The sequence below is a fragment of the Sinocyclocheilus grahami genome, unplaced genomic scaffold (assembly GCF_001515645.1).
Source record: "Sinocyclocheilus grahami isolate Dianchi unplaced genomic scaffold, SAMN03320097.WGS_v1.1 scaffold16.1, whole genome shotgun sequence".
Classification (NCBI taxonomy): Eukaryota; Metazoa; Chordata; class Actinopteri; order Cypriniformes; family Cyprinidae; genus Sinocyclocheilus; species Sinocyclocheilus grahami.
Genome location: NW_015505195.1, coordinates 1,109,304 through 1,123,100, shown reverse-complemented (window position 1 = coordinate 1,123,100; position 13,797 = coordinate 1,109,304). Strand labels below are relative to the sequence as shown.

The 13,797-nt window shown below is 36.9% G+C and overlaps 1 protein-coding gene across 1 annotated transcript in view; it reads left to right on the top strand.

Annotated features, from left to right (window-relative positions):
* LOC107603279 (cytosolic carboxypeptidase 6-like) overlaps positions 1-13,797 on the top strand; it is a 409,489-nt gene that overhangs the window by 193,519 nt on the left and 202,173 nt on the right. Inside the window, exon 4 of the mRNA XM_016296044.1 lies at positions 2,474-2,568. Coding sequence (XP_016151530.1) covers positions 2,474-2,568 — 95 coding nt within the window. The remainder of the gene's footprint in view (positions 1-2,473; positions 2,569-13,797) is intronic.

The following is a 13,797-nucleotide window of genomic DNA, read 5'->3' as shown; positions in this document are numbered from 1 at the left end:
GGGGGGGGGGGGGGGGATTGGTAAAGAAAGCGGGCACTGAAAAAAGGAGAGAATAGTTGTAATTGGATTTCATTTGCACGCTGTTGACTTCTACTCCTGGGCTTAATTGGGAATTTGATATGGCTTATCACATGGAGTCATTTACAGTTTGGACATATCATTATTAGCATTGTCTGTACTGTTTATACACTTCATATTTCATAAACTTCATTCTCTCATGATATTAGAAAAAGGGTTCAAATACAAATCCACCTGCCCTCAAATTGCCCCAGTCATTCTGCAGTGACCCCAGGTCTAGACTCACGACAGGTGGGTAAGAGGAGGGACATGACAGAGAACCGCTAGCTGTCGGTTATGAGCCTTGAACCAGGCTGCATCGCCAATCGTATGCTTCTGCTACACAGTAAAAGTATGTATAATGTCTATAAAATATGTACCAGTACCAGTGGGGTTATTAGTTATTATCATAATTATGCTTTAATTGTTGATAGTAAAATGTATATTGTTCACAACTACATTTCCTATCATTCTCAGTGGCTGCATGAGAATTGCATTTTTTTTTTGCATCAGTTGTCAATGTTTTCTTGACTTTGAAAAAGAAAGCTCAATTTATGCTAAACAAAAAATCTTTACCACATTACATTGTGCCTTTGTTGTGTACTAGTTATACAAACCCGATTCCAAAAATGTTGGGACACTGTACAAATTGTGAATAAAAACAGAATGCAATGATGTGGAAGTTTCAAATTTCAATAATTTATTCAGAATACAACATAAATGACATATCAAATGTTTAAACTGAGAAAATGTATCATTTTAAGGGAAAAATAAGTTGATTTTAAATTTCATGGCATCAACACATCTCAAAAAAGTTGGGACAAGGCCATGTTTACCACTGTGTGGCATCCCCTCTTCTTTTTATAACAGTCTGCAAACGTCTGGGGACTGAGGAGACAAGTTGCTCAAGTTTAGGAATAGGAATGTTGTCCCATTCTTGTCTAATACAGGCTTCTAGTTGCTCAACTGTCTTAGGTCTTCTTTTTTGTACAGTGTCCCAACTTTTTTGGAATTGGGTTTGTACTTGCATGGTGCCATTAGCAATTAGCATGATCTTAATTATTTAATTTGTAGGTTTGTGCATTAAATATCTGCTTTCATAGCTTTGGTCTTTCATTCCTAGCCATTGTCTATGCCTAAAGAAGTCACAAAATCTTCCTCTCATAGTGCAAGGGGTTAATGGGTAATTTTAGGCCAAACACCCACTGAAAATGTTATCTAGTAATCTTTAGAATCCTAATTTTCTAACACACTATTCTTTGGGACATGTTTGCCTCTATATCAGTATACAGTATGGATTGTATACAAATTGGAATGTAGCCCAGGTTTTCTCGAGGTCCCGGTGCAGTGTGACATGTGACGTGACCACCAAACACTGCATTTTTTTCACCTCAAAATAACCAGACCTTCACTTCCTGCAGTGTTGTTTCTTTTGCAAATACAGTAGCAGACAGTGTTTTGTTATTTGTGCAGTTCCATATGTTAGAGGAAATGAAGAGAAACTCTCACATCCTTCTACAGTTTTGTCTCTATTGTCTTGCTTGTAAGTTCACACAATCTTCACATTACATAGTCAGCGAGAACCTGCAAGATTATTTTAACACATTTGGTGTCTCATACAGCACTTCCCATTTGCACTGCTAATTTTGAAACTTACTGTGAGGTTCTGTGAAGAGCAGCCCGATTGAGAATTTCAGATCTTTGCTGAAAGTAGAGCTGTTAGTTTTAATGGTTCATAAAGTTTTTATTTTGTTTGTATATTATGCATGGTATTGATTACATGCGTAGCACTACAAATTGTTGCATCTGCCAACAACAAATGATCAGAAACTGAGGTATATTCAGTACCATCAGGTTGAAGTTCAAAGTTTTATTTATCAAATTCATAACACGATGTATAGTGTTTGCAGACAATTTAATGAGCTATAAATGTCAGACTGCTGCTGCTTTTAATACTAAAGTAACTACCATCACTTTGGCTTCTCTGGGGCATTCATGATTCAGCAGAATGGGCTGGATCAGATCCCCTCACCAGAGAACAAGATGTATTTGGAAAAAGAAGAAGAAGAAAAAAGAACGAGAATGTAATGAATATAATAAAGAGTTTTGTTTTGGATAATTTGCATTGTCACATCAATGAGACTCCATTTCGTTATTTGTTGTAGCCACTATTTTTTTTATTTCTATAAACATTTATTTAATAATTAAACAATTATTTACACATTTATTTATTGTCTGTTTTTTCCCCTATTGCAATCTCATTGATTTCAGATTTACCTGCCCCTAAACATAACATACAAAAAAAGTTTTGTTTTGCAGTTTTTTTTGTTTTCTTCACTGCTAGTGTTCATTTTCATATATTATAAAATAGCCTTGGTTCCATCTGACTAAAAATGTCTGTTTCTTCTTATTTCAGAGGGTGATTTTCAACATTGTGAACTTCAGCAAGACCAAGAGCCTGTACAGAGATGGGATGTCCCCCGTGGTGAAGTCGACCAGCCGGCCTAAATGGTATTCATACCCTCTGCAAATATCACATCTCCACCTACACACTGCTCGCCACTGCACTTTCCACGCTTTAATTCCAAATAACAAATCCACGACCTATCTTCTATGTGTAGTTTGGGCCTCTTCCCATTTGTGTAACGCAGGCCCGAGCATGGGTTCCACACAAGCCCTGCAGGCATGGCGAATAAGACTTGACTTGTGCATACTGTCATCATATCTGACTGTCTTATCTCTCTGCCGCAAACAACAGGATTTTTTGTTTTCACACTGCCAGTGTTCCTTAAAGAAAGCATTCAACGCTTTCTCATATTCTCTTCCTTCTCCAAGTTGGCAATGGTGTGTTTGATGTTCCAGATGAGAAGTTGTGTTGCCGGGGATGTTTGGTCTCCATGGTGATGCCATCTGGGTAGAAAAAAAGGGACAGTGACAGGGCTGTTGATAGAGGAATTATTAGAAATGCCAGAGAAGGAAGTAAGCTTGGGGCTGGACAAACTCCTTATACGTGACTGTTTACAGCACGTCACACTGGTACCATTTTCCCTAAACATGTTTTTATATGTCTTTTAATCAGCTCGACTCTTTGTGCTCTGTCAGCTGTAGGAATGGTTTTATTAGAAACACATCTGCCTTCATGGAGGAGGAGATGCGTGAAAGACAAATGCAGTTCCCTAGCTGTGTGTGTTTTTGGATGTCTTTTAAATGGCTACAAGTATTACATCAGTGTGAAGATAAGATCAAATCCTTCCTGCTCAGTGTGCATTCTGCTATTCTTCACATATGGCTTATTTGATCTCTTTGTCTATACTTAAGCCAAACTCACACTACAAATACGTACATACAGTTTCTTATTTAGTGTCTTGTTGTTGTGTACTTTACTAATCACCTTCTAGTTGCGTCATTTACAAGATCATTCTTCTCTCCGATTATTTTTGATCCTGCAATTAGTTTTCTCACAAATTTGCTTCTAAATTCTTATTATTTTTTGATGTAACATATTAATGAAGGCTAAATCCAAATATGGTTTATACTGAAATGGTTTATACTGTAAATTCATAAAAAAATAATAAACGTTAGGGTGATGGTTGCTTAAATTCATTAGGTCTTTTTTTAAAATGTTTTTAAAAAAGTCTCTTATGCTTGCCAAGGCTGCATTAATTCGATGAAGCATACAGTAAAAACATTAATATTGTGAAGAATAAAAGTTTTCATTTATTAAAGTCTTACTGAAACTTTTGAATGGTACTGTATATACAAATACATACATATATTACAAACTTTAAGGCATTATTTGTCACTGCTTGTGTGCCAGTGTACCTTGAGCACTTCCCAAAACCTTTTGGAAAAGTTAAGTTTGCAAATCCCACATACCCGCACATGCACCGATACTCACACATCCACGCCTCCTATCAGTATCAATCAGAGTGGTGCATTACCATTCAAACACTCATCTGCCAGGTTGAATTTGCATGGGCCATGCAGTCTGGGCAGGTGAGGCATGTCAGAGGTAATAGCAGGGAACTGATGGATGCCGAAGTGTGCGTACGTCCATACGGGGTGCTTGCGAGAGAGCCACTACGCCACGTTATCCTGACGCACTGAACAGAGGTCATGTGACAGAGAGTACCCGCTCAACGGAAGCCTTGGCATCTGTCATAAGTCGATCAAGGGCATTCAGACAAATGGCAGGCATCTGCCAAGGGAGCCTGTCTTCCTCTTCCAAACCCTGGTCACGGCCTAATGGGACAAGACAATTAGATGGAGATGCTGCCGGAAAACAATAGACTGCAAAACATTTCACAGTCAAGTTGATGTCTCCTACGTGCCTGTGTTTAACATTTCTCTCAGGAGTGGGCCGGGTTATTCAGGAGTTTGTGGCGTGCTGTAGCTCAGTTTTTATTGGGTTACACCTTGCAAACCATTTTTAAGAAATGATTGTGGTAAAACTGTGCAATTATGATAAAATAATAATAATTATTATTTTGTCTTGATATTGTTTCTTTAACTGTAAATACAATAGGAGAATACATATTTATGTTTCATACTTTTTGCATAATTTGAAAAAAATTGCAAATGAAAATTACAGAATAAAAATAGTATGCTCAGAATTTTTTTTTTTTTTTAGAGTGTCAGTTTTTAACGTGCAACCTTTAACATTTTAACCTTCATATTACCAAAAGTAAAACCAAGTTTAATCTGTTAGTTTTAGTAAAACTCAACCCCATGGGACCTAAAATATCATTAATAATTATCATCCGCTGCAAAAATGAACATCATGAAGACAGGAGTAGACCTAAAGGAATGCAACAATCAACACTTGACGTGACTGGTAATCATAGTCTCAGTCATTTATTTGATTAAGTATTTATTATTTTTCAATATAATATTATGATTATAATTGTGTAGCCCTAAATCACATTCAAGCTCAATTTGGGTTTAAAAGAAAAAACTTATTTAAATACAGGCATTGGTGAATGAACAAGACTAGCACATGTCCCAGGCTAAACTCGAACCCAGGATGCCACAAGCACAAAAACTTCTCAATATATCCTATGTGTCACAGGTCCAACCATCAGTCTTATTTCTATTCTTTGTGACAGTCCTTGAACAGTAATTTATTGTAACACAAACTCAGCCTTCCATTCTCAAAAAATTAACCTTTTTTGCTAAATGGAAACTTTCTAACATTTTCGTAGCAGGGAGGAGGCAGATTGACTTTAGACGACATTTCTTTTATTTCCACCGACATCAAAGTCATTGTCTGAATCATGCAGGGTTTTTTATACCAATCTGGAGCTCAAAGGGCCGCCGTTTGTGTCGGTCTGCGGCATGTGGTGTGAAAATAAGCCTGTAGCATTTAGAGAGACTGAATACCCAGCCGAAAGCGACGGAGAACCTCTGTGTACAAATGCCACAGTGATAGCCATCAGATTGCGGGATCAGGGTGAGCTGATCATACCGCACGCTGGCCGCCGCTGCTACGGTGCAGACTTGGGCATTAGGACTTCAATAAGGCAATGAAAGACCACGTAATTCTCACACAAATGCAAGACGATCCTTTCCATTTCACATCCAATTATAGAGGTGTGAAAACAACATACTGTGACACAAAGGGAGGTCTTACACACACTTTTGCATGGAGGTGCACATGCTCCTTACTCACGACACACACAAGCACACACGTGATAATGGCTATATGTGCGGAGTGGCTATATGTGGCATTTAATAGATTGTGTGTGAAACCAAAGTAAAGGCGAAGGTTTATGTGACCATGTAGCACTCTATTGTAAATTAATTTTTATGCTAGTTAGGTACTGATTTTAGTGCTGGTCAGTTTAGCTATGCATCAAAAGTACCTGTTGAAATTTTTTAACCAAGGGCATGTATCTGGTTAAGCTACTTAAAGGAATAGTTCGCCCAGAAAAGAAAATGTACTAACCCTTGTGCCATCCAAGATGTAGATGATTTTGTTTCTTCAATTCTAGATTCAGAATTCAGAAATTTAGCATTATATCTCTTGCTCACCAATGGATCCTTTGCAGTGAATGGGTGCCAAACAAGTAATCCACTTGACTCCAGTCTATTAATTAACTTATTGTGATGTGAAAAGCTGTGTTTATGTAAGAACAAATCCATCATTAAGGCATTTTAACTTTAAAGGGGTCATATGATGTTGCTAAAAAAGAACATTATTTTGTGCATTTGAAATGTGTTTATGCGGTTTATTTAAATATAAAAAACTTACTTACAGTCTGTGAGTCAGAACAGCCGGCATTGTAGTCTACTCTACCAGGATCAGGAAACAGTCCTCCATAAAATGTGCTGGACATCTGGATATTCAATATCTGAATATTTGGGTTGAAGTGTTCTGGAACAGTGTTGTAAATACAACTTAACCACTGATTTCTAGTCGTGTTCTCTTTTGGAAGGCCAAACAAAGTAGTTTTGCTTTCACAACGAAACACGCGGCAGGGTAGGGTGAGCGGAGGCTGGCTTGAGTGAGCGGCGGCGGGCGTCCTCTTTTGGAAGGCCAAACAAAGTAGTTTTGCTTTCACAACGAAACACGCGGCAGGTTAGGGTGAGCGGAGGCTGGCTTGAGTGAGCGGTGGCGGGCGGGCTTGAGTGAGCGGAGGCGTGCGGGTTTGAGAACGGCACGGCTGGCGGGCTTGTGGCAACCACATGTGACAACCCCGGCCTGGACTCCGCTTCGTCCACGGTGAAAGCCGATCCGGCAATCCACAGCGCAAAGTTGTTGTATTTCCTCAGAGTCCAGCACAGATCAGCTCCAGGCATGATGAAGTGAATATTGTCCTCTTTTGGAAGACCAAACAAAGTAGTTTCGCTTTCACAACGAAACACAGTGTCTTCACGACATAGCGGCAGCAACAATACTACAGCGAGAATAAAAGTTACGCCTTCTTTCGTTGCGTGAACATTTGGGCAGCGTTATGCAAATCTTCCCACATCATGACATAGACATGTGGGGGCGTGTTAGAACGAGCCGTTTTAGGTAGGCGTGGTTGACTCTTAACTTTTATAAAGAATATCTCTTTGGATTTGAGACTTTAGTCTTTGCAACTTTACAGATCTTCTTTATGCACCAAGAGCTTGGAACACTCCAAAGAAAAAGGAAAAATTGAAATCGCATCATATGACCCCTTTAAAGCATTAATTCTTGTCTAAAATACATAAGACTTTAAAGACGCCTTGGAATCTCCTTGTGGCTTTTAGTCCATGTCTGTGATCATAACCTACTGTAGTAGTGTACTTTACTACATAAGCATGACTAGGCCTGGCGATTGAACTACGACCCCATCTTATTTTCTGCCTTTATATAGCACTCTCTCTTTTGTGTGTGTTGTACTCATTTTTAATGCAGTGGTTATACAGTATTTTATCACTCCATATACACATCAAGCATCCAAGCAGTTGCTGAAATGTGTGTGTGGACAGTGGGTGAGTGCTTTTTTTACAGCATCCTTGAAAAGTTTGTAATTGTGGGATCATAAGTCCTTAGTAATTTTGTAATGACTTTGCATTAATAAGGGACAGCACAAACTATGAGGACAAATTTAATTGAATTCAAAATAAAATAAATTTTTAACACTTGAGCTAGAAACTGTGTTCTGATTGGTCTATTGTGTACTATACTTACTTTATTACTTTATTTACTTTCTCAGCCATCAATTGCTTGTGACGTAACTATAGTTTATTCTTTAGTTTCTTCAATGCTTTCATATATTCACTTATTAAAAAGATAAATGGTGGCAGTACCCTTTCTAATATGTATGCTTTAGGTACTAATATGTACTTTTAAAGTATTAATATGTACCTTTAAGGTACTAATAAGTACCATTTAGGGTTAAATAAGGTACAAAGATGCTTTTGTACCAAAGAGTGTAGTAGAAGCATAAACTAATGACTGTTGGCTATTTAAAAAAGAAAGAGGTTGATCCCATCAGTATGTCCCGCCAAAATATATATAAATCGCACAACTAAATATATATATGGTTTCAACCAAATATGTGAGTATTCTTCTGTGATTCATAGTTGCTCAGGGGCAATTTCAGAAGACATTTGAAATTTGCAGACAAATGGTTTCCTCTCAATGTTTTGAGCTTTAAAAACCCCAAAGCAGCCATCTTTCATTTCTCTTGAGCATTTGGCTTGTATTGTTGTTGCCCGTGAATTTCTCTTTTACATTCTCCTTTTCGTTCATTTTCCACCATGACAGCAAAGTAGAACAGCTCAAAAACTGCTAATCTCTCTTTGACAAGTAGATATGAAATAAAGCAAAGAGCAGCTTTAACTGTCTGATCCAACCCTGTATGCAGCATTGGATAAAGTCAAGAAAAAAAGATTGAGCGTGGGAGAGAGAGAGAGTGAGAAAAGGAGAGAGAAGATTCAGAAAAAAAAGAAGAGAACAGATTGCCATTGCTGCCTTTATCTGTAGAAAAAGTCACTTTTAACCTGAAAGTTGAAACATTTATCTCTATCTGCAGAGGCCGTTCTTCCTCAAGGCTGGCTGATGCTGGAGCCCTGTGTGTGCGTGTGTGTGTGCTTGCCGCCTTGAGCTCATCTGTTCTTGGCCTCCATGATAGACAGACAGGCATCATATTAGAAATTGGATGCGTGCATGTTTGTTTCTGGATGTATGCGTGTGTTTATGCGCCTACAGTCCAGCAACAGGTGCAGTAATTATCGGGGTGAGGGAATTTCCAGAAGCAGGTTTTAACAGCTGACAAGCAACATCTTACAACAGAAGATCTGACAGCACTGGAGCTACACCGCAAAAGACGGCACGCAATCATTTCAGACAGTCCGTCTTTATTCTTCATCTTGACCTCCTGTCTGTCTGTTCTGAAAGAACACGAGGCATGGCTTGCTGCAGTTGCATGAAGATCATGAGTCTCATATTCTCAGATCATGAGAATAGGAAGTAGCCAAGTCTTGTGTAGCTACACATTTATTCTGGACCACACTGTAGCATATTCAGGCCAAGAGCCACCCACTTGAACAGGAAATGGTCAATGAGCAACCATGAACTTTATCATTTGTAGCATAAATATATTTTTAAGATATGTAAAATATGTAAGAGTAAGACAATACTTGTCACTGGCAAGTCAGTGTTTAGCTTCATGTGATCTAGTCTTCAGCACAACAGTAACCACAAAAACTTCAGCATTACAGAAACTCTTTAAAAAAAACATAAAATAAGCCTTAATTTCTACATTTATTCTCCATATCCAGTCCTGTGCAAAGCATGCTGGGAACTAGAAAGCTACTGGCCATTTCCCAAAGTTAACAAGGGAATTTTATTAAGTTACTACAACTTATTTTTTTTAAGAAAGTGAATTAATGCAAAAATTTAAGTTTACATTACACACAATATTAAGTTAATGTAATGATTAACATTATTATGTCAACAGAACTCATCAAAATCATTTTGGCAACTTAAAAGGTTTAATTAAATTATTAAATTAGAATTTTTAACTTTCAACCAACGCTTTTATTTTAGTTATGGTAACCAGAATTGAATTATTTTTTGGAGTGGTAGGAATGTATGCAATTTTGGATGCAGCCATGGTAAAAGAGTTCCAATAATTCCCACAGTCATGGTAAAATTGAAATATCAGGTCTTCCAAAGTTGTAGAAATTTGTAAAAAAAATTCTAGTTATGTTGTTATAAAATATTTAATCTGTTAGAAATTGCTATTGTGTAGAGTAAAACTTGCTTGCACTCACAATTTGTGATGGAATCCTTGGTCAAATTCACAAATCAATCTGAATGATGCATTACTAAATTAGATTTTTTTCAAAATCAAAATAATTAATTTAGTAATAAGCATTACTAAATTAGATTTTTTTCTGAATCAAAATAATTGGATGTTCATTGTTCAAAATGAGTAGGATAATATACTGTAAAATATAGGTGTGTTTGTGTCTCAAAACAGTTTGCTTCACTCACTCCCAACAATTTTTTTTACTTTTCAAACTCCCAATATATACATAGGCTACTTTCAGACTGCACACTCTTAGCAGAATCGCCTGCACCCGCCTACAACTAAATTTCGTCCCACGTCGCAACAAATTTAATCGGGTCTCATGGGAATTCTGCAGGAATGCAGATCTATAGAGTAACAGATCTTTTAAACATATTCTATGCCGTGAACCCAAATTTTGGCAAATCCAGCAAACTTTAAACACAACTTTGTTTCTTTGGATAAACCTGTGTACCCTGACTCATGGCTGAGACTGTTGTTAGCCTAATGGGGGTTTTGGACTATATAGGTATCACTCTCTTACGCTGTGGTCTATGTGGTCGTGTTTTAGCAGGCTGGCAGCAGTGAGGAGGACTGATGCATTGGGCTTATTGCTTTTAAGTGGGAGGATGAAGTGGTTGTGAGCTCTTCACAGGACTGAGAGCTGTTTAGTATTCAGCAAGAGAGAGAGTAAGAGAGACCTTCGACTGCTGATCCTCCTGACACATTAGATCCATTCTATGGCCATATTGAGATTCTGGGTGCTTATTGTAGGATAGACTGTACCTCTTTTTCTTCTGCATCATTGGTTCTCTCAGCTCTCTCTCTTCTCTCAAGTGATTCTGTTGCTTGTATCTTTTAAAGGGAGTCTGTCAGCCAAACCTATGTATTTTAAAGTTAAAGGAAACTTTAAAGCAGATATTGATGTTTATATAACCCTGTTAGGAGTGTCACAGTACAATAATTTCAGTGGTTGAAGCTAGAGACATTTTACAATTCTCAATACCAATTTTGATAGAAGAAAAACTAAAAGTTGAATATCATAGCAAACATAAAGGTAGCTTTTTTGAATTATTTCCCAAGTACTGATTAAGTAATTAAATAAGTTTTTCAAATAATTATTCAAGTAAACAGTCAGTAATAAAAAAAAATGAAGAAAGAAACAAATTACAAGCAAAAGTACACAAATAAAAAAAGACACAAATCAAGTAGTTTTTCTCACAAGTAAACAGAAATTAAAAAAAAGATAATTAGTGTAGAAGTCAAATCTTTTTTTTTTCACCATTATTCAGTACTTTCCCCATACTTTCCTCAACAGCCCTACATCCTTTTGTTGTCTTAAATGTGGTTAACCTGTTGTTCTTAACCTCTGAACGTATTTTAGAACTGCTCAATGGCGGTCCTGAGACCATATATAATACTCTAACATGGAAAGGAAGCTAGAATATAATAAGTTTAGCTCATTGGGTTCATGTTTTGTGTTTTTAGCATGGTCACATATACTACACTACATTCTGGCAACATCTTTCTATTGACAGCCATTCAAACGTATTTGTGTATTCTGATGATATACATTTTTTTCTATGCCAATATTCTTCGCAATTGGGAATGCTTTCCAAGTTATTATAGAATGATTTGAGTTTAGCCACTTCTAGCATGTTTTTAGCCTACACTGAAGTGAGTTTAGTTCTGAATAATATGCAGATTGTGTCATCTCTGCAGAAGTGCCTCTTTGTATCTTCCCTCTCACTTATTTTCTCATCTCTTTATATGGAAAGCTTTCCCCCCCCTTCATTCACACGCCAAGGTGACAACCTTCTCAACTCCGAAAAGGAGAGCTGGTGCCCCCCTCCAATTCCCACCCCCCAACCGTGTGGGCTTATTTGTTAGCCTGATAGAGCGGAGAATTAGCAAGCAGCTTCTTTCTGCCGGCATAAACGGCAAGCGCAGCGAGTGGAGTGTCACTGAGCTTCTGGCGTTCTAGGTTCTGTGAATATGGAGAGCTCTGTGGCACTCTCAGCAGATGCTGCTGGGAACTCCCAGCATGCAGTGGAGGCAGAGAAGAGCGGGTGCCATCCATACCGAAAAACAAGAAACTTTTGCAGCGATCAGACCTGCGCTGGATATTTTTTGTGGAAACCATGATATACTACCTTTCAAAAGAAACTGATACTTTTATTCAGCAAGGATGCATTAAATTAGTCAAGTGACAGTAAAGACAATTATAATTTTATAGATTTCAATTTCAAATAAATGCTGTTCTTTTACACTCTCTATTAATCAAAAAATCCTGTAAAATGTATCATGACCTTTACAAAAATATTAAGCAGCACAACTGTTTTCAAAGAACAGTGAAGGATTGCAGCTGTGATTGCAACAGAGCTTTTCATCTGCTGGCACAAAGCTACAGAGCTGTCACTTGTGAATTAATGTGAGTTCAAATGCTTGCAGGAGAACTGCAAGGCAAAGTGATAGTTTTCCATGGGGGGAGTGGGGTAAGATGTGTCACAGCCTTAATCTAGCAAACTGTGTTTAATGTATGTCACATGACTTTATATTTAGAAAGGGCCCATCATGTACAGCTATCTGTGATTGAGAGATGCACATGAAAAAAGTGATAAACTTTATTTGTGACCCTGGACCACAAAACCAGTCATAAGGGTCAATTTCTCGGAATTGAGATTTATACATAATCTGAAAGCTGAATAAATAAGCTGTTTTGTTAGGATAGGACAATATTTGGCTGAGATACAACTATTTGAAAATCTGGAATCTGAGGATGCAAAAAATCTAAATACTGAGAAAATTGCCTTAAAGTTGTCTAAATGGAGTTCTTAGCAATTCATATTACTAATCAAAAATTACGTTTTGATATATTTATGGTAGGAAATGTACAAAATATCTTCATGGAACATGATCTTTACTTAATATCCTAATGAATTTTTGCATAAAAGAAAAATCGATCATTTTGACCCATACAATGTTTTTTGACTATTGCTAAAAATATACCCCAGCGACTTAAGACTGGTTTTGTGGTCCAGGGTCACATTTATGATAAAACCTGCTTGGCACAATAAATATATACGCCCTGGATAAAATAATTTTTCTATTTTTATATATTTTAAAATGTAATTTATTCCTGTAATGGCAAAATTTAATTTTCAGCAGCCATGTTATTTGGTCTCTAGTGTCATAAATTCTTCATAAATCATTCTAATATGCTGATTTGGTATTTAAGAAACATTTCTTATTATTATTAGTGTTAAAAACAGTTGTGCTGCTTAATATTTTTGTAAAGGTCATGATACATTTTACAGGATTTTTTGATTAATAGATTGTGTAAAAGAACAGCATTTATTTGAAATGGAAATCTATAAAATTATAATTGTCTTTACTGTCACTTGACTAATTTAATGCATCCTTGCTGAATAAAAGTATCAATTTCTTTTGAAAGGTAGTCTATCATGGTTTCCACAAAAAATATTAAGCAGCAGTTTTTATCAATGATAATAGGAAATGTTTCTTGAGCACTTGATTCCAATGTAGTATTGCCTCTCTCATCTTTTTAAGTGGGAGAACTTGCACAATTGGTGGCTGACTAAATACTTTTTTTCCCCACTGTATATATATATATATATAATTATATTGTTATTATTATTGTTGTTGTATTATTGCTTGCATTTTTATTTGAATATGGACTTTCTTCTAAAGATCTTCTAATAGCTAGTTTCTCCTTGCCTGGAGACTTCAGTTAAAAAAAAAAATAGTGGCACAGTTTACCCCACTCTCACCTAGTGTATCGTGTAAAAAGACTGGCTGTCGACTAATGTATCACTGTAAAAGCCATTCTTATTACCATAATAAGTAGCTCACCACCGTCCTTACGTATTTAAAGTATTTATGTATTTTAAAGAGATACTTTTAATGGTGTCTCTCTCCTCTTACCAGCAGCAAAGACCTCTTCTATTACTCT